Genomic DNA, 23,699 nt, shown 5'->3' on the forward strand with positions numbered 1-23,699 from the left:
GGATAGGGAGGTATGGACGTGTGATAAAGCAAAATGTTAATTGTAGGATTTAGTTGGTGAGTATTTAGAATTCACTACAATTCTTCCAAAGTTCTTTTATTTAACAGTTTTCATAATAAAATATCGGGGGGGGGATCCCTGATCTAGTTACTTCTCTGATATTTCTGAAATCTTTTTGATCTAAGGATCGTGGAATTTTCAAGCATTACTAATACCCTTAACATGACAGTTCAATCTTTCCTGGGAAAGAAGACCAATTTTTATCTTTTATTTTTGGCTGCACCGTACAGCTTGCGGGATCTTAGTTCCCCAACCAGGGATTGAACCCGGGCCCTCAGCAGTGAAAGCATGGCATCCTAACCACTGGACCGCCAGGGAATTTCCCAATTTTTATATACTTTACTCACCTAATCTTTAATCTTTACTCTCCAATAATAGGCAGGTCACTAGTTACCTTTAGCTGGAACATACAGCAGTCCAACATTTTGGGCAGGCACAGCTCAGGCTGCATTTTCCCACCTGGACTATGTTTTACTGAATTGCTCCAGACACAATAGACTATTTAATCAAGACTTGTAAAAATTAATGTTCAACTTTGTGCATTGCTGGTGGGAATGTACATGGTGTAGCCACTATGGAAGCTAGTATGGCAGTTCCTCAAAAAGTTAAATATAGGGCTTCCCTGGTGGCGCAGTGGTTGAGAGTCCGCCTGCTGATGCAGGGGACGCGGGTTCGTGCCCGGCCCGGGAAGATGCCACATGCCGCAGAGCGGCTGGGCCTGTGAGCCATGGCCGCTGAGCCTGCGCGTCCGGAGCCTGTGCTCCGTAATGGGAGAGGCCACAACAGTGAGAGCCCCACGTACCGCCAAAAAAAAAAAAAAAAAAGTTAAATATAGAATTACCCTATAGATCCAGCAATTCCACTTCTAGGTTTATTCCCCAAAGAACTGAAAGCAGGGACTCTAACAGTTATTTGTACACCAATATTAACAGCAGTGTTATTTGCAGCAGCCAAAAGGTGGAAATGCGAATGTCCATTAACAGATGAATGGATAAAGGAAATGTGGTATATACACACGATGGAATATTATTCAGCTTTTTAAAAAGGAAGGCCATTCTGACACATGCTGCAACATGGATGAACCTTGAAAACATTATGCTACGTGCAGTAAGCCAGATACAAAAGGAAAAACTGTGTATGATTCAGCTTATGTGGTACCTGGACTAGGCAAATCCATAGAGACAGAAAATAGAAGTTACTGGGGACTGAGGGAGGGAAAGGAAGGAATCGTTGTTTAATGGGTCCAGAGTTTCAGTTGGGGATGATGAAAAAGTTCATAAGCTGGACAGTGGTGATGGTTGCCCAACAATGTGAATGCCCCTGGATTGTACACTTAAAAATAGTTAAAATGGTAAATTTCATGTTTTGTGTATTTTACTTTGGTTTTTAAAAAAATTTTGATTACTGATTCAATCTTCTAATTATAGGTCTTACAAATTTTCTTTTTCAGTATTGGTAAGTTTTGTGTTTCTAGGAATTTGTCCATTTCATCTAGGCTATCCAGTTTGTTGGCATACAACTGTTCATAGTACCCTCTGCTCTTTTTCACTTCTGTAGGATTGGTAGTACTGTCCCCACTTCCATTTCTGGCTGGAGTTATTTGAGTCTCTCTTTCTTAGACAATTGGCTAAAGGCTTTTCAATTCTGTTAATCTGTTTGAAGAACCAACTTTTGGTTTTGTTGATTTTCTCTATTGTTTTTCTATTCTCTATTTCATTTATCTCTGCTCTAATCTTTATCATTTGCTTCCTTCTGCTAGCTTCTTTTTTTTTTTTTTTTTTTGGCTGCGCCATGTGGCAAGTAGGATCTTAGTTTCCTGACCAGGGATCGAACCCACGCCCCCTGAGTTGGAAGCGCGGAGTCTTAACCACTGGACTGCCAGGGAAGTCCCCCTTCCGCTAGCTTTGAGTTTAGTTTGTTCTTTTTCTAGTTCCTCAGGTTGTGAAGTCAGATTGCTTATGTGAGGTCTTCCTTTTTTAATGTAAGCAATTACAGCTATAAATTGCCTCTGAGCACTGCTTTTGCTGTAGCCTGTAAGTTTTGGAATGCTGTGTTTTTGTTTTCATTTATCTCTAAGTATTTTCTAATTTTCCTTGTGATTTCTTCTTTGCCCCATTGGTTGAGAGTATTGTTTAATTTACACAAAATTTTTCAGTTCTCCTTATTGTTTTCTAACTTCATTCCATTGTGGTCTGAGAAATTACTTTGTTATTTACCTTTTTTTTTTTTATTTTTTATTTATTTATTTTAAAAGAAATGTATGGGTTTTTTTTGTTTTTTTGCGGTATGCGGGCCTCTCACTGTTGTGGCCTCTCCCGTTGTGGAGCACAGGCTCCGGATGCGCAGGCTCAGCGGCCATCGCTCATGGGCCCAGCCGCTCCGCGGCATGTGGGATCTTCTTGGACCGGGGCACGAACCCGCGTCCCCTGCATCGGCAGGCGGACTCTCAACCACTGCGCCACCAGGGAAGCCCATGTATGTATTTATTTTAAAATAAATGTAGGTATGTATTTATTTTTGGCTGTGTTGGGTCTTCGTTGCTGCGCGTGGGCTTTCTCTAGTTGCGGCGAGCGGGGGCTACTCTTCGTTGTGGTGTGCAGGCTTCTCATTGCGGTGGCTTCTCGTTTTGGAGCACGGGCTTTAGGCACGTGGGCTTCAGTAGTTGTGGCACATGGGCTCAGTAGTTGTGGCTTGCAGGCTATAGAGCTCAGGCTCAGTAGTTGTGGTGCACGGCCTTTGTTGCTCCACGGCATGTGGGATCTTCCTGGCCCAGGGCTTGAACCCAGGTCCCCTGCATTGGCAGGCAAATTCTTAACCACTGCGCCACCAGGGAAGTCCCACACATTTTTCATTTTCACCAAGAATTTTATTGAACAATGTATTCACTAACCGAATGAACTTTTTGGCCAGCCCAATGGCCAGCCCAATATTTCATGGATATGGAACCTTCTCATCTCTGACAGTGGTTCTCAAATTTGTCTGCATATTGAAATAATCTGAGGAAGTTAAAAAATATGGATTCTTGTATCCTACCTCCAGAGATTGTGATTTCATTAGTCTGGTGTGTTGTCTGGGAGAGGAAACTTATCTTTAAAATATCTCCAGGGCTTCCCTGGTGGTGCAGTGGTTGAGAGTCCACCTGCCGATGCAGGGGACACGGGTTTGTGCCCCGGTCTGGGAGGATCCCACGTGCCGCGGAACAGCTAGGCCCATGGGCCATGGCCGCTGAGCCTGCGCGTCTGGAGCCTGTGCTCCGCAACAGGAGAGGCCACAACAGTGAGAGGCCTGCGTACCGCAAAAAAAAAAAAAAAATCTCCAGTTGGGACTTCCCTGGTGGTCCAGTGGCTAAAACTCTGCACTCCCAATTCCGGGGGCCTGGGTTCGATCCCTGGTCAGGGAACTAGATCCCACATGCCGCAACTAAGAGTTCACATGCCGCAACTAAGACCCAGTGCACCAAATAAATAAATATTAAAAATAATAATATATATATATATATATCCAGTTGATTCTAACATGCAACCAAACTTGAGGACTACTGCTCTATGAATATTATAGTTAAAAAAATTTTTTTCATATCTTGCCTGCTTTGCTTCTCTGATATCCTTTGTTCTGTTTTTGTCTTTTTCTGGCTTTCTTCAAATGCCTGGTGACGGTACATTCACATTTAAGAATGAGAGTTGCAAGCATGCCTGCGCACACATACACACACACACATGCACAAGAATGAGATACCCGCAAGCTGAATGGAAGGTGATGGTAGGTAGGGGGTACCAAGTAAGTCTATAAGCTTGAAGACTCTCTGTCAATATCTTTAGGTCTTTTCTCTTTGGCTGATCAGTTTCCCAAGGGAGGACTCCTCCGATATTGTGCTTTGGAGGGATAAGCCAGAAGAGGGCTGAGGGTCTCATTGCTCATTCCTCTATTTTGTCCTCTTATTTTAAATATGGCCCCTTATTCCTGTCCTCAGAATTGCTTGGTGTTCTCATGTCCAGAGGCGCCTTGGTTTAAAGGGGACTATGTTCTGCCAGGGTAAGGAGGTGGGCAGCACAGATAGGGAAGGTTCTGGGGATCCCATCTTTCTACAAACCTTCAGCCAATCCTCCTGTCTGCAGCCCCTCCCTGCACACATGCCATCAGAAATATCTGACATTTTTGATTCCTGATCCTTTCCAGGATTCTGCAGTGTCAAATGGCTTACTTCTTATTGGTTTCTCTGTCCCTCTCCTCTACTGGAAATCAAGTATCAGGTTTTTTCCCCTCCCCCTGCCCACTAAATCTGTTACCACTTGTCCATCTTTCAAAATTGTATTGCTCTCTGGTCTATAGTCATTTTCTTTCCTATTATCTGTCCTTGCTGGTTTATACCTTTAAAAAAAAATTCCTATACTGTCATTTTTAGGAAGGTTAAAGGAGGGAATACAAATGTAAATACTTGTGTTCAAGTTTTATTTATTTAGAAATGTAGAGAGCCTGGGATAGCAGAGGGGAGGGACACTTCAAGCCAGGAAAATAGACTGCATAAAGGTTTAGTTAGAAGAGGGAACTCATGAGTCATGTGTAGAGCATGGCAAGCAGGCTGGTTTTGCGGTTTTCGCTGGGGAATTAGAAAAATGAGAATCTCGGGCAGGGAGAGAATAGCCAAATGGAAAGTCTAAAAGGCCAAGTGAAAAATTTGTACTTAGTAACATAATTATTAGATCTTACATTTTGTGGCATTTAATCTTTTCACATATTTTCACCCATAGGACAAGCCTAGGAGTTAAGTTAGTGTTTATTGTAACTGTTTCATAGCTAGAGTAACTGAGGCATAGAAGTTAACTTATTTTTCTAGGGCCACAGATCAAGTAGCCAAAAGAGAGTAACCTCAGATTGTGGAGGAGGAGGAGCCCACGATAGAAACAGTGTCTGAAGTGCTCACTGGACAGGTCAGTGGACATGCTAGGGTAGGGAGACAGGCTAACATTACAGGCCTGCGCATTAGCCAGTTACTTAGGCAGCTGATCCTCATTATTTGCAGATTCTGTATTTGCGAATTCACTTACTAAACTGTATCTGTAATCCTAAAATCGATACTTGCAGTGTTTTTACAATCGTTTGCAAACATGCTTAAAGCAGTGAAAAATGTGAGTCGCCCGACACGTACCTTCCCAGCTGAGGCTGAACAAGGCGACATCCTGCCTCCTGGTTTCGGCTCTCACACTCTAAATGAGTGCCCTATCCAAGGTGTACCTAATGCCTCATTTCTTGCTTGTTGGTGGTGGTTTCAGTGTTTAAAATGGCCCCCCTGGACTTCCCTGATGGTCCAGTGGCTAAGACTCCATGCTCCTGATGCAGGGGGCCTGGGTTCGATCCCTGGTCAGGGAACTAGATCCCACATGCCACAACTGAAAAAAAAAAAAAACATCCCCCGTGCCACAACTAAGACATGTGCAGCCAAATAAATACAATAAATATTTGAAAATAAATAAATTAAATGGCCCCCACCCGCATAGTGCTGAGGTGCTGGCTAGAGTTAACTAAGTGTAGTAAGGCTGTCATGTGCCTTACAGAGAGAGTGCGTTAGATACGCTTCATTATGGCATGACTTACAGTGCTGGTGGCTGTGAGTTCAATGAATCAATGGTTGTTGACGACAATGTTATGACAGAGGCACACAGGAACCTTACCTTATATTTCCCCCAGGAGCAGTGGTCCAGTATTTGCTAATGGTGTCTGTGGTGACTTGATAGAACATAGCTACTGTGAATAACGAGAGTCGACTATACTTACTAGAGCTGAGTCTCAGTTCTAGCCAAAGAAGGCAGTCTGATTGTTCCCTGAAAACCTGATGGAGAATCTGAGTTCCTATCATGTTTTTGCCTCTCTTTTTCCTTGAGTGAAATGTGAGCATTAATGGCATCCATCTGAGAGCAGAGCACCTGGTCCCAATATGGTGTCAAAGTGAGGCCTGAGCTCAGATGTTCCTGCTCAAGTTCAAGCATGAGATGAACATCAGAGTTGGCTTAAGGGTCTGTAGGAAACGATGCCCCTCCTGTCTCGTGTTTCTCGGGTATATATTAGGCTGTAGCATCTTACTGTAATTTTCCCCTCCGATCAGTTCTTGCCCCGTATATCAGTACATGGCTCCATTACCCGCCCAGCTGCTCAAGCCAGAGAACCTGGGAGTCGCCCTTTCTTCTCTTCCCTCCCCCACATTCACTCTATCACTAAGTTCTGTTGGTTCCACCTCTCCTGGTTGCTTATCTGTTGTCTCGTACCCCACACCTTCCCTTCTATACTTTATGCTGCTCGATTTTCCAGATTCCCTTGCCAGCTGTTAATTTCTGCCAGTGGGAGGCACCAGCAAGCTAGGAGAGGGTGGGATAGAGGAGGCAGCAGCGCTTGCCCAGGGTGGCTGTAGTAGGGGTGAGGGTCTCGGACCTGCTCAGCCATCCCAGCCACTGTGGCAGCTCTTCTGTTTCCAGCAGTGGACACTCCCCTTTAGCCTCTTGTTCCTTCAGCACTCTCCATTCTCCCTTTTGTTTCTTCAGCCCTTCCAACACTTTTGTAACCAACTGCCCATACTTAAATTAACATCCTTTGTTAGAAATAACTAGTATGGTTTCTGACTGGAGCTTAGCTGATAAAACCTCCAAAATATTTCCTGAATCTGTCCATCTCTACCACTACCACCCAGTCCAAGACACCATCATCTCTCACCTGGGTGACTGCAATAGCTAGGCTCCCTAAGACCACAACCAGACAGGTCTGGAGCTAGACAGGCAGGTAGCCTGTAAGGCAGGTAGCACTACCTGGTGGGAGACCCCCCAGAAAAAATAAGTTCTGGGAGAAAAAAGTTTCCCCTCTATTGCCAACCTTGGAGGACTGGGGTTTGATTTTATTTCACAAAGTTGATTTGCTTAAACTGCTATTCACTTAATGCCTATTCCTAGGCCAAGTTCCTTATCTCTGCCTATGCTCAGTCTGCCTTCTCTCTTTCATATTTCAAGGAGAGCAGGATAACCTGAAAGATAAGAGTATTTTATTTGTAAAATCTTTGCCAACTAACTTTAAGAATGAAAGAAAATAATTCTATTGCTATCTCAAAAGAACATCTTTTAAGCCTTCCTCCCAACCTGAGCATCCTGGGATCCCAGGAATTCCAGTGATTCTAACTCACATCCCCACAGTAGTGTAGATGCATAATTAATTTCCATGGGAAGGAACTCTGACACAGGCATTAGCCATTTAACGACCATGGGCAGTGCTTTCTGGCAGAGAGGACAGTAAGACGTGCGCTGTCTCCGAATCAAGCTGTGAGGCAGGCAAGGCCGCCAAGTGGCTGACAGTGATCCCTCCTTCTCAGATGGGGCAGAGAAGCCAGCTCAGCCTTGAAACAGAGTGACATGGGAGGTGTCTCAGCTGAAGGTTAATGTCTCTGCATCTCCTGCTTGGGAGGTGGAGTTGGATGGAGGGGTGAATGCTTTCTTGCCTTCAGCTAGAGCTTTAAAATGCTGTGAGGAGAGAGAGGGTACGTGAAGGATTGAGGACATACTAGTTACTACATTTTAGCAAGAACTAACCTTGCTTCCTGCTTCATTAGGCCACTTGGTTCTCCTGTAAGAATGAGTGTCCACTGTAGATCCTTACCTAGCCTTGTCTAAGGCCCACATTGCTTCTACTTCCCCTTCCTTTACAAGCCCCACCCCTGCCTGCTTTGCAGTTCCCTTCGTTATGGGGAAGGGTGATGGTAACTCCAGGCAGAGACATTCTCCATTGTCACAGGACAGAATCACAGCAGACCCAAAATAGTGGCGACAGCAGCAGTCCTCACTACAGCTTAAGTCAATCTCCAATGCTGGTCTTACCTGTGAGTTCTTGAATTCCGAGTAGAGGGAAAAGAGCAGGTGGAGGGACTGAATCCGACTCTTGTAGATGGGGATGTCTAGGATGGCTGAAATCAAGAACTCCCGTGAGCAGAAATAAACAAAAATCCGGAAGCTATGGGGCATTTCTGTTTAGGATGGCCAGTCCCCTCCCAGACGGGATGTGTGACTATAACTCTGGGGGTTAAATACCCAGCAGGTAGTCACATAAACCCAAATACCACCCTCGCGTGCTGCCAAATAGCACAACGGGCTTAAAGTAAAGGCTGTAACTCAGAGTGAACCAGCCTTTTCAACAGCCCACAATGACTTTATCCAGAGATGGGGGTCAAGGAAGGGATGGAAGGGCTCACCACAGATCATGTCTATGTACTGTGCCAGGCTGCAGTCAGTCTCTGCTGTGGGCAGGCTCACCTAGGAGGGGCACGGGATGGACCCGAGTCAAAAGGCTGAAATTTCAGTGGTCCTAGCATCACTCACTCTCTCTGAAGCAAAAGAGCTCCGAGCATAAGGGGTGACATGGGCTGAATTGTGTTCCCCCAAAATTCATATGTTTTAAGTCCTAACCTCTAAGTGCCTCAGATCATGTGCCTATATTTGCAGATATGGTCGTAAAAAAGAGAAGTTAAAATGAGGTCATTAGGGTGAATCCTAATCCAGTATGACTGGAATCCTTATAAGAAGAGGAAATTAGGACCTACACACATACAGAGGGAAGACCATGTGAAGACACAGGGAGGAGACAGCCAAGGAGAAAGGGTCTAAAAGAAATCAACTCTGCTGACAATTTGATCTCCAACTTCTAGCTTCCAGAGTGTGAAAAAATAAATTTCTGTTGCTTAAGCCACCCAGTCTGTGGCACTTTGTTATGGCAGCCCTAGCAAATAATACAACGTGCCTTTTCTTTTCCCCCTGATCAGTAAAATGGTTATACTCATTAACCACCAAAGTAGCATATGACATAACAGGACCAAAATATTTTATAAGTAAAATATACTGCCATGCAGTCTTCCTGTGTGTATTTGTGAAGAAGAAACTGGACCCAAGTTATGGCCAAGTATTTATAGTTACTTGGTGTTGGAAGGCCTAATGGTCCTTGGACACCACAGGAACAGAAAAAAATGACATGACATCTCAGCAGGCTCCAGATCTAAACTAATATTGTAAGTTTAAAAACCACTGGCTTCTTAAAAATTTTTTGTTCTCTTTTTACAAAAATCAGAGTAGATGGTTCTGCAATTTCCTTTTTCCATGTAACAACATGTCATTGGTATTTTCTCTGTATCAGAGCAAAATAAGGCCAAACGATACTCCATTGTTTATTTCACTGAATGGATGTACTACAATCTATCTATTCAATTCCCTAATCAAACAGTTTTCTTCAGCTATAGCTTTAAAATGCTGTGAGAAAAGAGATTGTTTTCAAATTTTTTGCTTTTACAACAATTTCTCAATAAACATGTACCGAAAACTCTGTCTTCCTGGAGCTTATATTTTAGTAGGGAGAAACAAAAGACAAAATTAGTAAGGTATACAATATGTTAGAAGGTAAGTAGCATGGAGAAAAAGCAGGGAAAGAGCTTGGGGAACGTGGTGAAGCAATTTTAAGCACCATGGCCAGGAAGGACCTGTTATCATCTTTGCTCAGTTTTCTTTTCTTGATATGTAAGAGCTTTTTGCTTGGACAGTAATATCACATATATATGTAAGTAACTTTTCTTCTTCTTGGCCGCACCACGTGGCATGCGGGATCTTAGTTCCACAATCAGGGCTCGAACCCGTGTCCCCTGCATTGAGAGCGTGGAGTCTTAACCATTGGACCGCCAGGCAAGTCCTGTATAGTTTTATTTTTAACTGTTTAATTCATTTGGAATTCCTATATGCATATGGTTGAGGCTTAGATCTATTTAATTTTTCTCAAATGGCTGGTCAATCATCTCATCACAACCCATCCTATCTCTAATCATTTAATTCCCAACTAGTTTTTTCTTTTTTTTCTTTTGGCCACGCAGCACGTGGGATATTTGTTCCCCGACCAGGGATCGAAGCCACACCCCCTGCATTGGAAGTGCGGAATCTTAACCACTGGACTGCCAGGGAAGTCCCTCTAATCATTTAAAATAACCATCTTTCTTATACAACAAATTTCTACATTTACATGGGTTTGTTTCTGGATTGTTATGTGCTGCTGATCTATTTCTATTCCTAACCAGTACATTATTGTTTTATTTACTACAGCTTTATAATGTGTTTCTAATGTCTGACAGGGCAAATCCTCATTTTTTCCCTAAAATTTTCATGATTAGTCTTAAAAATTGATTCTCTCAGATAAACTTTGTTACCGAATTTTCAGTTTCTAAAACAATGCAGTTAAAATCCTAATTGAAACGGCCTTCCATTTCCACGGTGAACTGGGGAGGACTGACAGTGCTGAGCGATTGACCCCTCCCCTCCAGGAACATGGCTTGACTCCTCATTCACTCAGAGCTTGTGTCTGCCCTTCACTAAAGTTTTATAATTGGTTTTCAAAAAAGTCTTGACAATTTCTTATTAAATATATTCCTGGGCACTTTTTAAAAATTTAGGATCATTATGAATAGGACTTCAGCTTCTTAGAATAGCATATATACCTCTGTGGAAAAGGTGGAGTCTAAAGTGATAATACAAAAAGTACATATGTTCATCAAAAGGTATGTACTCATAGTAGTAGGGCAATAATATTACAGAGTAATTTGTAATATCCCCAAACTGGAAACTACCCAAATGGCTATCACAGAATGGATATATTCAAACAATGGAATACCATACAGTTGTGAGAACAAATATATAACCATGATGTATGAACAATATGGATGACTCTCCATATGGATGAACAATATAGATGAGCAAATAAGACACAAAGGAACATGATTATATTTAGATAAAATACAAAACTGACAAACCTAGGGAGTTCCCTGGTGGCCTAGTGGTTAGGATTCCGGGCTTTCACTGATTCCAGGTTCAGTATCTGGTCGTCGGGGAACTGAGATCCCGCAAGCCATGTGGCATGGCCAAAAAACAAACAAACAAAAAAAAAACAAAAAACCAGGCAGACCTAATCTGTGCTATTAGAAGTCAGGAAAATAGTCCCGTTGGGAGGTGGAAGCCTGAGGGGCTTCCAGGATGCCAGAGATGTTCTGTTTTTTTGATCTGATGTGTTGGTTACACAAAGGTGTTCAGTTGGTGAAAGTTAACCAACACTTATATGTATGTTTCTGATTTTGTATTATATTTCAATTTAAAAGTTAATGATAATAGTAGTACAAGAAGAGAGAAAACACTGGGCCCTAGAATGAATGCCACACTTTCTGAGCTCCTGCTACCTTCCACTCACCTTTCCCAAAAGCTCTTCAAACTCTGGAGACCATTCCTGCATCAGCATGTCAATATCGGGCATAGGCCTACAAGTACAGAGGTAAACGTGAATAGAGGACATGGGCAGGTATCGGCAGTCTCTGCATCAGGATATTCTAGACTGAAGGGAGATTCTCAGTCTGGCACATTAGGATTTCAGGAGAACATAGACTGGGTGGGCCAAACTTACCCAGCACCTGGGGTTTGGAGAAGCTGGCTAAGTAATAATACCAGATAAATCATAATCTTCATGTCTGTACTCTTAGCCAGTAGCAGCCAGGATCCATAGATCCTCAGGTTGATATATCTCAAATATGTCCCAGCCTTGGGACCCCCTTCTCAGAAGCAATGGCTTCACAGGTGGTGAAAGTTACCATGGGTTACTACAGTGAAGAATGTACTATTTCTTACCTGGTGTAGTGCACAGTCGCAGGGGGCTTGGAGCGGTGTAATTCAGAGATGCTCTCAATCCATGTGTCAATGGCTTTGGGATTCTTTTCTGCATCTTCCAGGCTCTTTACTTTCATATGTTGCTAGAAAAATAAGGGGAAAGCCTGGCTGATGGCACTGAAGGATGTTCTTTTTTTGTTTTTCTAGAATTTTTTTTTTAATAAATTTATTTATTTATTTATTTTTGGCTGTGTTGGGTCTTTGTTGCTGTGCGTGGGCTTTCTCTAGTTGCGGCAAGTGGAGGCTACTCTTTTGTTGCGGTGCACAGGTTTCTCATTCCGTTGGCTTCTCTTGTTGCAGAGCATGGGCTCTAGGCACGTGGGCTCTAGCAGTTGTGGCTCACGTGTTCTAGAGGACAGGCTCAGTAGTTGTGGCACACGGGCTTAGTTGCTCCGCGGCATCTGGGATCTTCCCGGACCAGGGCTTGAGCCCGTGTCCCCTGCATTGGCAGGCGGATTCTTAACCACTGCGCCACCAGGGAAGCCCCTGAAGGATGTTTTTTCTGTTGTTGTTGTTTTTTTTTTTGCAGTACGCGGGCCCCTCACTTTCGTGGCCTCTCCCGTTGCGGAGCACAGGCTCCAGACGCGCAGGCTCAGCGGCCATGGCTCACTGGCCCAGCCGCTCCGTGGCATGTGGGATCTTCCCGGACCAGGGCACGAACCCGTGTCCCCTGCATTGGCAGGCGGACTCTCAACCACTGCGCCACCAGGGAAGCCCTGAAGTATGTTTTTACTCTTGTTTTTTACAGAGTGCCTCATCATATGCTGCTATGTCGTATTCAAGGTAGCTGCTGAAAAGGGAAGCCTGCCAGGAGCCAAATGAAGATTATAGGAAACCCTGATAAAATCTTCTGGAGCCAGGGGAAGGGGGCAGGTCAATAGGACAGGAATGACCACAATAAGATACCATTTCACACCTACTAGGATGGCTAGAATAAAAAAGACAGACAATACCAAGTGTTGGTGAGGATGTGGAAAAATTGGAACTCTAATTCATTGCTGGTGGGATTGTAAAATGATTCGGCCACTCTGGAAAACAGTTTGACAGTTCCTCAAAATATTAAACAGTTTCCATATGGCTCAGCAATCCCACTCCTACCTATATACGCAAGACAACAATATATGTGCATGCAACAACTTGTATACATTCATAGATGCAGAATTAATAAAAATGGAAACAACTGGTAAATGGATAGACAAAATATGGTATGTCCACACAATGGAATATTATTCAGCCATAAAAAAGGAATGAAGTAGTGACCAGGGTTTAAGAGCAGGGGAAATGAGGAGAGGAGTGACTACTAACAGGTATGGGGTTTCTCTTTGTTTTGTTTAGGTTTTTGGCCCCACCTCACAGCTTGTGGGATCTTAGTTCCCCCATCAGGGATTGAACCCGGGCTCACCACTGTGAAAGTGCTGAGTCCTAACCACTGGACCACCAGGGAATTCCCAAGGGGGTTCTTTTTGGAATAATGAAAATGTTCTTAAATAGTGGTGATGGTTGTACAGCTCTGTGAATATACTAAAAGTCACTGAATTGTACAATTTAAAAGGGTGAATTTCATGGTAGGTAAATTATATCTTAATACAATTGTTACTGAAAAAAACAGGCCTGGTTGAAACCATAGCCATCCCTTTTAATAGGCAGTAAGTCAACTGTTCAAATACTAGCAAGGCTTCTACTCTCGGCCCCCTGGAGCTGGGGCCTGTGCTAGGCTAGCATCTTACTGTGACATTGTGCTGTTTGGAATTCTCTGTTAACCAAAGTGAGAGCACTGTAGGGTCCGACTGCTTTGTAGAAGGCTCATCCAATACCAGTAGGCCAAGGCTGTCAGGCTTTCCATCAGGACGTGGAACCTGGTTAGGAGAAAGGTAAGAAAGCAGAGAAAAAAAACATGGGAGGGATCTAAAAAGGTACACTTGCTTCCAATAAGCTGAAGAGGAAGAACTCTTCTGGTTCATCATTATTTCTAGTATTAAAAAGCATGCCTATATATCATGCTGTACTAAAGTACTACCTAGAAAAAAAATACATGATCTATAGGACCTTAGATATAAAGCTGAAGTCATGGATAACCAGGAGGCAGATATATGACAAATTTTAACACCTAGTGAGATAATCAATGATTACCTAATAGCAATAAGTATAATTTGGAGTTGAGAGCAAGTTAACTCCAGTGAAATGAAGAATATATATTAAGGTAGCTATTGGTAGTCAGGGAAATTAGTGGAACTGTTAGAGTGATAGAGGGGTCAGAAGAAACACCTAAGGAGTCAGTTTTAGGATGTTCTGACTGTACCTTTAAGAATGCATCAATATCCCCGACAGCTGGGATAAAATCAGGAATGAAAGGTTTCAGTTTGTGGTCCAGGTCAATCAACTGAGGTGTATACCTAGGAGATATTGCCACGGGAAGGTGGAAACTGTCAGAGAAACTTACTTTATTATTCAGGCTGAAAAAACCTAAGGGGAATGGCCATGTTTCAGACTAGAGGAAGGAAAGGGCAAGGCAGGGCTGGGGATTATGGTGGGAGGGCCTGGTACTCACCTACTGATGTACTGGAAGAGTTCCTTAATCTCAGCAGAAACTGGCAAATGCTCATAATCTGCAGGATCATAGGCACTGGGGAAAGGAAAATGTGGTTCAAGGTAGCCAGAGAAGAGCAGGGGTTGCTGAGCCCTGGTTCAGCCCGGGTGTTACTCTGGCCACAGGGCATATGACTCTGGACCTAGTTTCTGCTTCACCCACATGTGCCTTTTCTGAGCAGCTTGCAAGGTAACTTTAAAAGTGATTATAATTAGCTCTCAGCTATCTCTGACAATGAAGAACAGAGCTACAGAAAATCCAAAACATAATTTAAAAAAATTTTAGAATGTAGCAGAAATTGTTTTCCCTTTTTTTTTTTTGAATGAAGGGGATGAAGAGAAAAGATGGAATGAGATCTTAATTTCTGACATGAAAATGGTTTACCCCAAGAAAAAAAGGAATTTTTACAAAGATGTTTTTCAGTGTTATTTATAAAAGTAAAAAATTAGAAACAAAATGTCCAACACTTGAGAGATGGTTAGATATGTCAAGATGAATATCGCAGTTATTAAAAATATTTGTATTAATACATGAAATGTATACAGTAAAAAAGTAGTAGAGTACATATCAATGACTATAATTAAGTAAAATGTAATGAATTGACAAAGTATATAAGTGACTAGGAAAGTTACTTAAGGTTCTTCTGGGAAGAGTTGCTTAACAAAAAAACTAAATAGTTTATATTTCCCCAGATTATAATTTATGGAAGCAGAATCATGAAGTAAACTGGGAAGCATGAAAAGTCAGTCTGGTATTAAACATTTGCCTAATTTACTTAGTGTCTACCTTCAGGTGGATAATTCAAAGGTAACTTTTTATTTTTATTAAACTACTTCATTGAATAAAGTATGCATGCACACGATAGGAAATAAAAGGTACAAAATGTATTCAGTGGAAAGTTATGTCCCCTTCCACCCCTGTTCCCTTACCACCAAGTTCCCCTCCCAAGAGTAATCAGTATTATTAGTTCCTAGGGCAGCCTAGAGATAGCTTATGTAACATCTGTTTTATACACATGGTAGCACAGCATAAAGACTTCTATACCTTTTTAAAACGTAACAGTGTCCCTTGGAGATTGTTCTTTACAGTGCATAGAGTGCTGCCTCATACTTTTTAATGCTAGAAAGAATTCTACTGATTGGCTACACCAGTTAATTGTATTTTAAATGAATGGGCTTTAGAATCTACTCTGATTAAAACCTACAGGGGTGGGTCATGATTAATCTAGCACCAGAGCTGGAATATGGTGAGGAGAATTTTTACTGAAGCATCATGCAGGAACATTTTGCCTCAATACAGGGTTCCGGATGCACCTATTCTCTACCCGTCCTAAAAGGGTCTGAGCCTAAAATAGAAATGTTCCTGTGCATGCATGTTTTCCTTGCTAAATAGAAATGCTTTGGTATGTGTATAAATTTATCTTCTCTTCCCTAGAATGTGAACTCCTTGAAGTCAGAGACCATCAGTTAAACTGACTCAGCAAATCCTCATGAAATCCCTGAGCCCACAAGTGTTTCCAATAGTGCAAGTGACATCACAGGATTCGGGCAGTAGAGCCGAAAAAGAAGGAAAACTCATTACACTGGGTTTCTGAGCATCTGATAATCCTAAATAGAGGAGATCAAAAGAGCTGCTGGAATTTCACTTCTCACTGACGTCCTCCTGTCCAGTGTTTTGAAGGAGGCGTTTCCCTCCTTGGCAAGGGAGCTTTTCTCACCCTTCCAGAGGGGCCCCGTGCTCTTCATCATCATCGTCGTCATCATCAGAATCAGTTTCAGATGAGTCATCATCGTCGTCGTCATCGTTTTCACTAAAGCCCCGCTGAGGAGTGGGCTGCGAGGTCTTCTTTTTCTCCTGAGATAGGGCAGGAGATAGAAAGGTCCAGGTAAGGAGAAATTTAGTATACCTTTACCCAGTTCTCTCCTAGTACTCTAACCAGAACCCTCCCGCCTGACACCAATTCACTGGAAAGAGAAGGAAGCACTCCCAAGAAGGGCCTCGAGAACCTTCTTCTGCTCCTCCTTAGCTACTGAGTCCCCACTTTCTATAACCATGGTCTCTTCCTCTGCTCGAGGCTTGGGTATAAATTTTATCCAATACATATCTCTTTTACCTATTGCTTAGGAGATTCTGAGAACTCTGCATAAACTTTATCCAGTCAGCTTCAACTCTAAAACTGAGGGACTTCTGAAGAAGAAAGCAACTCTAAATATAATAGTTATTTTGGGAAGAAATGGGGGAAGATGAAGTAGGGAAGACACACTTTAGGGAATCTTAATACTCACAGAGATCACAGGGAGGAAATCTAGTATTTAATTTGCAAGACTGCCCAGGGTAAGCTGCTTGTAACTATCAAAAGAAGAAAGTTCATAATCAACCCCGGGCCTGGATTCTGACCAGCAGTTCCGGAGACTGTGTGTTTTCCCTTTCCATTCAATGGGTATCTAACCTATGCATGGTTCCCCTCCCTTCCCCCGTAAGTTAAATGCAATGACTGTACATTATATCTCAAGATAAGAGACTCTTCTGTCCTTGGCATTACGACCTACCTTTCTGGGCTTCTGGTTCTAGATGCACCACCCCACCCTCAAGCTGACGAGAAGGGGTAAGGTGGTGCTTGGGCTTGCCGGGGCAGCTGGGACAGGGTCCATGTCTTTGACTTTAGGGCCTGGAGCCTGTGGCATGCCCTCACTTAGGACCTAAAGGGTGGCCAATTGGCCCGCTTTAAAAATAGGTTTTTCAAGCTTGGTTTCCATATGCCATATGGCTTACACTGAGGTTAAGAGATGATTGGTTCTAGTTTTTTAAATTATTTAATGTTTCTTTTACATTAAAGCAGCTACTGACATATAAAACTGTGACACATTACAGGACATCAAAAACTTCTTTGGGTTACATTCTCCTCTAAGCATAACACAGATTTATTATACATAGATAAAAATATATTTTAACTAATCTGTAACATGTGAGACTGATGACACAGTTGCAGAATATGCCTTATTCGTATACAGTTGGTAAGAATCTCCCAGTGTTCTTTCCTAATTCAAAATCTGCCCAAATTATTCTTTGTCACATGGGAAGCAGTCTGGCAAGGAGAGATTTTTAAGAATATCGTCAGCTCAAAGATTATTCAAAAGTGGATCCTATCTGCTGATTCTGGGTGCATATTAAATTGGAAAGATAAATGAGCCTTGAATATTGACTACATCATGATGAAAACTAGAAAAATTTAGGGCGAATATACAAAATTAGGAGGTCAATTTAGGAAAATTGTTCACTTTTCTTTTGTCTGCTTCTTCAAAGTAGTGCTTTGCAAAATCTCTGACCTATGGGAGAAGACTTTATATACCACAGACAAGATGCCAAAAAATGACTTTGTAGGTAAGATGTCAAACAGCACACTAGTCACAAAGTGGGGCTATCTTAAAACATGACCTTTAAGACTTTCTATGAAATCCGTCTCTGTTGCTACAGCTTTCTGCATTACTTCAAATATTCTCCTTCACCTGAGTTTTCAAAACGCCTGTTCTTGGAGGACGATTAAAACATAACCATTGGACCATGTGCTAAGCCTAAACACAGGGGCTGTTAGACAGTGCACGTGTGCAAATTTAAGGCGTCTTCTCATCCCACTTCCAGAAACGGTGATTCTCTTGGTTCATAGAATAACACCAAAGTGACATCTGGGCCTTAAGACTTCAAAACTGAAGTCTCTTTCACAAAATACTAGAAGTATCACAAATGTTGACAGTGAACCAATGCCACAATCAATCATTCCAAACTTTCTTTATCATAAGAATGACTTGGAGTGCTTGCTCAAAATATACATTTGCAGGCTTTTACCTTCAAGATTCTGATTAGGCAGTTCTGGGTGGGGACTGGAAATGTTTTTCTAAATTTTTTTTTAAAATTATTTATTTATTTATTGGCCGTGCCACGTGGCATGTGAGATCTTAGTTCCCCGACCAGGGGATCGAACCCGTGCCCCCTGCAGTGGAAGCACAGAGTTCTAACCACTGGACCACCAGGGAATTCCTATCTTTTTTTTTTTTAAATAAGTACCCCAGTTGATTATTATGACTAGAAAAGTTTGTGAAACACTGGCCTGTGTTATATGAAATTTCTCACCAAAACATCAGCTATAACAGTAAGCTTTATTCCAGAAGGAGAGTCAAAATCTTAATGCTCTTGGCTCGTGACTGTCCTCCACGAGCTCAAAGGAACCCAATCACTGGAGGTGAGTATTTAAGAAATGTTTGCTACTGAACTAGTGTCATTTCAAACTAACCACTAAAAATTCAAAGCAGAAATTTCACAAGAAGCTGTGGGTTATACTGCACCTTGTTATTTTCCTCTTCGTACTCATCACTGCTGTTGTCAGCCATAGTCTTGTTAGGAAGATGGGCGGAACGACGAAGTCCTTGGAAGAAAAGTTTTCCCTTTAGGTTAGTGTTTTTTGGGGTTTTTAAAAAATATTTATTTGGTTGTGCTGTGTCTTAGTTGTGGCAGGCGGGCTCCTTAGTTGTGGCATGCAAACTCTTAGTGGCGACATGCATGTGGGATCTAGTTCCCTGACCAGGGATCGAACCCAGGCCCCCTGCATTGGGAGCGTGGAGTCTTAACCACTCTGCCACCAGGGAAGTCCCTAGGTTATTGTTAAAATGATTTTCAAAGACAGATATTTTTCGTTTATAATATTTTATGCTCTAACCATTTTATGAAACAGGGTTTATAAGAATATCTAGCTGAAAGACAGGAAACTGAATTCTAGTCATGGCTCTGTCAATTCAATTTGAGATATACTTACTAAGTATTACTATGCTTAAGGCATTAGGTTAGACATTATACTAACTGATTATCTGCCATTACATAAACAGCATAAAATCTGCCCTTAGTTTACATATTGGTGAAATGAGGTTAGTAATTAGTTAGTAATTAGTAAAGCAAAAGGAGTGCTGGATTTATAGTCAGAAGACTGGGTTTATAGGACAACTCTATCAGGTGGACAAAATGACTTAACCTCTCTGAGTCTCAGTATTCCCACTTCTAAATGGGGTCAGTAATATTTCTCAGTCAGGATTGTTGTAAGGATCAATTGAAAACAATTTTATGTGGAAGGAAATAACCTACTTCCTGGCAAATAGTAGTCATAAATATGAATCTGAATCACTGTCTATAAGATAAAAGCAATAAAATATTCTGAACAATTAAAAGCATAACCAGATGTAAGATATTATTAACTGGCATGAAAACATGTTCAATGATTTCTAAGTCAGATGAATGCCCACTAAACACCATTTTTCTGCCTTTTAAATTGCCTAAACTGAAAACAAATTATAATGTCCACAGCTGGCAAGATTATAAATGTGCTCAAGTCAAAAACCTGGGTGTCAGGGGACTCCCCTGGTGGTCCAGTGGGGAAAACTCCGAGCTCCCAGTACACAGGGCCCCAGTTCAACGCCCGGTCAGGGAACTAGATCCCGCATGCTGCAACTAAGAAGCCTGCGTGCAGCAGCTAAAAGTTCACATGCTGCAACTAAGACCCAGCACAGCCAAAACAAATAAATAAATAAATATTAAAAAACAAAAACAAAAAACCTGGGTGTCAGATAACTAACAAGAACCTACTATATAGCACAGGGAACTATACTCAGTATTTTCTAATAACCTATAAGGGAAAAGAATCTGAAAAAGAATATATGAATAAATAAATATAACTGAATTACTGTGCAATACATCTGAAAGTAACACAACATTGTAAATCAACTATACTTCAATAAATAAATATGTATGACAGGCATTAAAAAATTAAAAATTAATTAAAAATTTAAAACAAAAAAATAAGTAGGACAATTACCTGGTTAAAAAAAAAACAAACACCTGAGCGTCTAGGTATACATACACCAAAAGACTGAAAGCAGGGACTCAAACAGATACTTGTACACCAATGTTCATAGCAGCATATTCACAATTGCCAAAAGATGGAAACCACCCAAGTGTCCATCGACAGACAAATGGATAAACAAAATGTGGTTATACAAACAATGGAATATTATTCAGCCACAAAAAGGAAGGAAATTCTAACACATGCTACAGCATGAATGAACCTTGAAAACATTAAGCTACGTGAAATAAGCCAGACAGGAAAGGACAAACACTGTATGATTCTGCTTATGCAGTACCTACAATAGGTAAATTCATAGAGGCAAGGTAGAATAGAGGTTACCAGCAGCTGGGGGGCGGGGGGGAGGGGAGGGGAATGGAGAGTTATTGTTTAATAATAACTGTTCAGGATGATGAAAAAGTTCTGGAAATAGTAGAGATACTTACGCAACAACACGAATGTACTTAATGCTACTGAATTGTACACTTCGACATGGTTAAAATGGTAAATTTTATATTAGGCAAGTTTACCACAATAAACAAACAACCCTGGATGTCATCCTTGATTCCTAACTCAAGAGCTAAATCCAATCCATCAGCAAGTCTTAGTGATTCTACTACAACAATACCTCTAGCGTTTGCCAATTCTCTCTATTCTCAACTTCCTCCCCACATCCAAGCCACTGTCACACCTCAACTCAGCCATGGCGACAGTCCTTCTAACTGGCTCCTTGCTTTCACCTTTGCACCCTTCAATCCATGCCATACATAACAGCAGTATGGCCTCTAAAGCCCTGCTTGTTATACCTCCTGACTACCTCTGAGGTTACTCTCTCCTACCATATGCTGGTCTCTTTCAAGTCCTCAAAGTAACCCAAGTTCTTTCTGGCCTCAGGTCCTTTTCACATTTCACTAGCGGCTCCCTCTTCCTGGCCTACTTTTCCTCTGTGTCTAAATCCTTCTCACCTTTCAGTTTCAACCATCACCTCCTTAGGTCTTTCCTGACCCCTCCATCAAAAGTAGATCACACTCCTCACCAGTATTCTCCATAACATCAAACTCTTTGCTTCCATCAATGCACTTAACACATTTGTAATTGTGTTTCTTTATTCATTTGGCATCTGTCTCCCATAATTACAGGCATCAGGATGGCAGGGTCAATGCCTCTTTTAATACTGTATACCTGGGAATTCCCTGGCGGTCCAGTGGTTAGGACTCTGATCTCTCCCTGCCGAAGACCTGGGTTCAATCCCTGGTCGGGAAACTCAAATCCCACAAGCCACGCGGCATGGCCAAAACAAAGAAACAAACAAAAAACTGTATACGTAGTGCCAAGCATAAGGCTGACAGATAATAGGCATTCAAAAAATGTTTGTTGAACAAATGATGGTGTCAAGTCCGCTAAAAATATTCTGTTGAGGTTTCAATTGGAATTGCAGGTTAAGGATAGGTAACTGAAGCATCTTCAGAACTGAGCAAAAGAGTTTTGATAAATTAAACAAACAAACATGAACCCCCGGCAGACTGTGGGCAGAACAGTATCATGAAGTAAATGGCGATGGGGAACACTGGTTAGGTTGATGGAAGATCCTGCAATCTGGGTGGCTGTGTTTTCTCCCCCCTTAACTATTTGGAAAACAGAAGCAATGGCAAGTAACTTGACTCTGAAAGCCAACATCTGCTAATAGAAAATAGAAAATTCTTGGGGACAATCATGAATCCATCCGGCAACCCTCAAGGCAGTACCTACCAGGGTCAAACGTATTCTCCATGTGGTAATAGACAATTGTTTTGTTTCTGTTTCTAAGAAAGTACGGCTAAGTTCTAAGCTACATGTCATTCTAAGCTACATGTCATTCATGTGAGATCAGTTTTGATTCTCATGGTTTATTTGGAGATTTTTTATTTTTTTACAAATTTTGGTTTGTTTTTAGTAACCGCTGACTTACAATTGCAAAACAAACAAAACAAAGAGAAAAACAAAAAACAACCATTTCTTTCTTTCCTCTTCATGCCTCTCTTACCTTTGTGTCTTGTGGTTGGAGCATAAATACTCGCAACCTCTTCAGGGTCGTTAATCTCTAGACGCTCATCATATGTCTGGTTTTCAACGGTCTTGGTCTAAGCAAAAGGAAATATGATTACAGAGCTCCTATCACGGGACATTAAGCACTCTGTGGGGAGGTGGATTCCAAACCAGCATTGGTTCCTCTTCCTTACCGAAGACACCAGTTTTACCTGAAACCTTCACCATACCCCCCCCATTCAAACTTTCCTTAAGGCTTCTTGGCCCCAGGTCAAGCAGTTAAGTCATTCTGTTGCAGCCCTTATTTAGGAACTGCTGGCAGGCTGGCTGAGGAACGAGGGAATCGTGGAGAGAAACGACAGCCAACTTCTGAAGCAGCTCCCCAAAGCTGTAAGATACCCGCGCAAGGGCAAAACAGTTGTCTATAGATAATGGCTGTCTCCTCCGGTTCGATCAGTTTCGCAAGGCGGCCGGAGCTTCTCAGGGGAGGCTGTAGAGGCTCTAGAAAGAGTTCTGTCTCTGGGGTTACCTGGGAGGGAGGGGCGTTCCCCGAAGACAGGGTAAACTCCAGCCTCTTGGTCCCACCCAATAATCCCGAAAGCATCACCCTCACCCCACCACACCACCCCCGTCTTGTATGTCGGATCCCACTTAAGTTTCTTGGGGAGTAAAGGAAGCAGGATGGTTGGTGATGGCGTGAAGGAAGGAGGGAAAGAACAGTTGTCAAGAAGATGGGAAGAGGTGGAGGGGAGAGGGAAGGGGAGTCCTTTCTATTCCTCTACGGTGGGAGAAAGATCTCTTTCTGCTAGGGTGAGTACGAATTACCTGTAGCCCCTCTGAATCCGTCTCCTCTATGTGGAAAGAACCCCAGCCTAGGGCTGGGGTCTCACTCGAATCTCAGGCCGGGCCACTTCTACTTGGAAGAAGGCCAAGCGCTTCTACTCGGAGCAACCGGCCTGTTTCCAGTCGCTAAGCAAAAAAAAAAAAAGGGAGAGAAAGAAAAAATCGCGATACTTTCTTTCACTCTCGTGAGACCTTCTCCACTCGCGCGTTAAGTCTCTTCCAGCATTGAAGGATCCAGGGAGGATCTAGAGGGGCTCGGATCCTGTTTGTCTAGGGTTTCAATAAATTTGTCTGTGGCGGCATCTAGCGGCCGGGGGCGGCAAAGCTGACGGATGAATTTCGGTTCGCATAGAGTTAGCCTTCCAATCCGGAAATACGGTGTGCCTGTCTCCCCCAGGACAAGGAGCACTGGGTATGCAATTCCTACTAAGTCAGTCCAATCAGACTTTAGGCAAACTCGGAAGTTTAGCTAAATTCCCAGGACACTTTGTACGACCTTTTATAGTATTTATATTACATTATAGTCCTTCCCCTCCACTGTGTCTCATTGCATGGGACATAACTTATAGTACTATCAAATTATTCATTA

General features: G+C 42.3%; 1 protein-coding gene across 3 annotated transcripts; it reads right to left on the reverse strand.

The window, feature by feature from the left end:
- Positions 1-23,284, reverse strand: IFT46 (intraflagellar transport 46). 3 transcript variants are annotated; one of them, XM_089915652.1, is made up of 12 exons: positions 23,093-23,284; positions 22,266-22,362; positions 18,699-18,778; positions 16,076-16,212; positions 14,320-14,394; positions 14,071-14,164; positions 13,499-13,627; positions 11,733-11,854; positions 11,302-11,368; positions 8,282-8,342; positions 7,911-7,996; positions 1-5,447 (listed from the first exon to the last, which is right to left on the reverse strand). In XM_089915652.1, the coding sequence occupies exons 3-12, from the start codon at positions 18,741-18,743 to the stop codon at positions 5,373-5,375; spliced, it is 891 nt and encodes a 296-aa protein (XP_089771778.1). In that variant the 5' UTR covers positions 18,744-18,778; positions 22,266-22,362; positions 23,093-23,284; the 3' UTR covers positions 1-5,372. The 3 variants fall into 3 exon arrangements, with proteins under 3 accessions (XP_089771778.1, XP_022414782.1, XP_022414781.1); XM_022559074.3 differs by lacking the exon at positions 1-5,447 and adding an exon at positions 5,457-7,066 and having other exon boundaries at positions 23,093-23,283; XM_022559073.3 differs by lacking the exon at positions 1-5,447 and adding an exon at positions 7,063-7,556 and having other exon boundaries at positions 23,093-23,274.
- Positions 23,285-23,699: the final 415 nt, after the last annotated feature.

This window comes from Delphinapterus leucas, chromosome 7, assembly GCF_059928025.1.
Source record: "Delphinapterus leucas isolate spDelLeu-1000000601 "Yukka" chromosome 7, BTC_Dleu_Yukka2, whole genome shotgun sequence".
NCBI classification, from domain to species: Eukaryota; Metazoa; Chordata; class Mammalia; order Artiodactyla; family Monodontidae; genus Delphinapterus; species Delphinapterus leucas.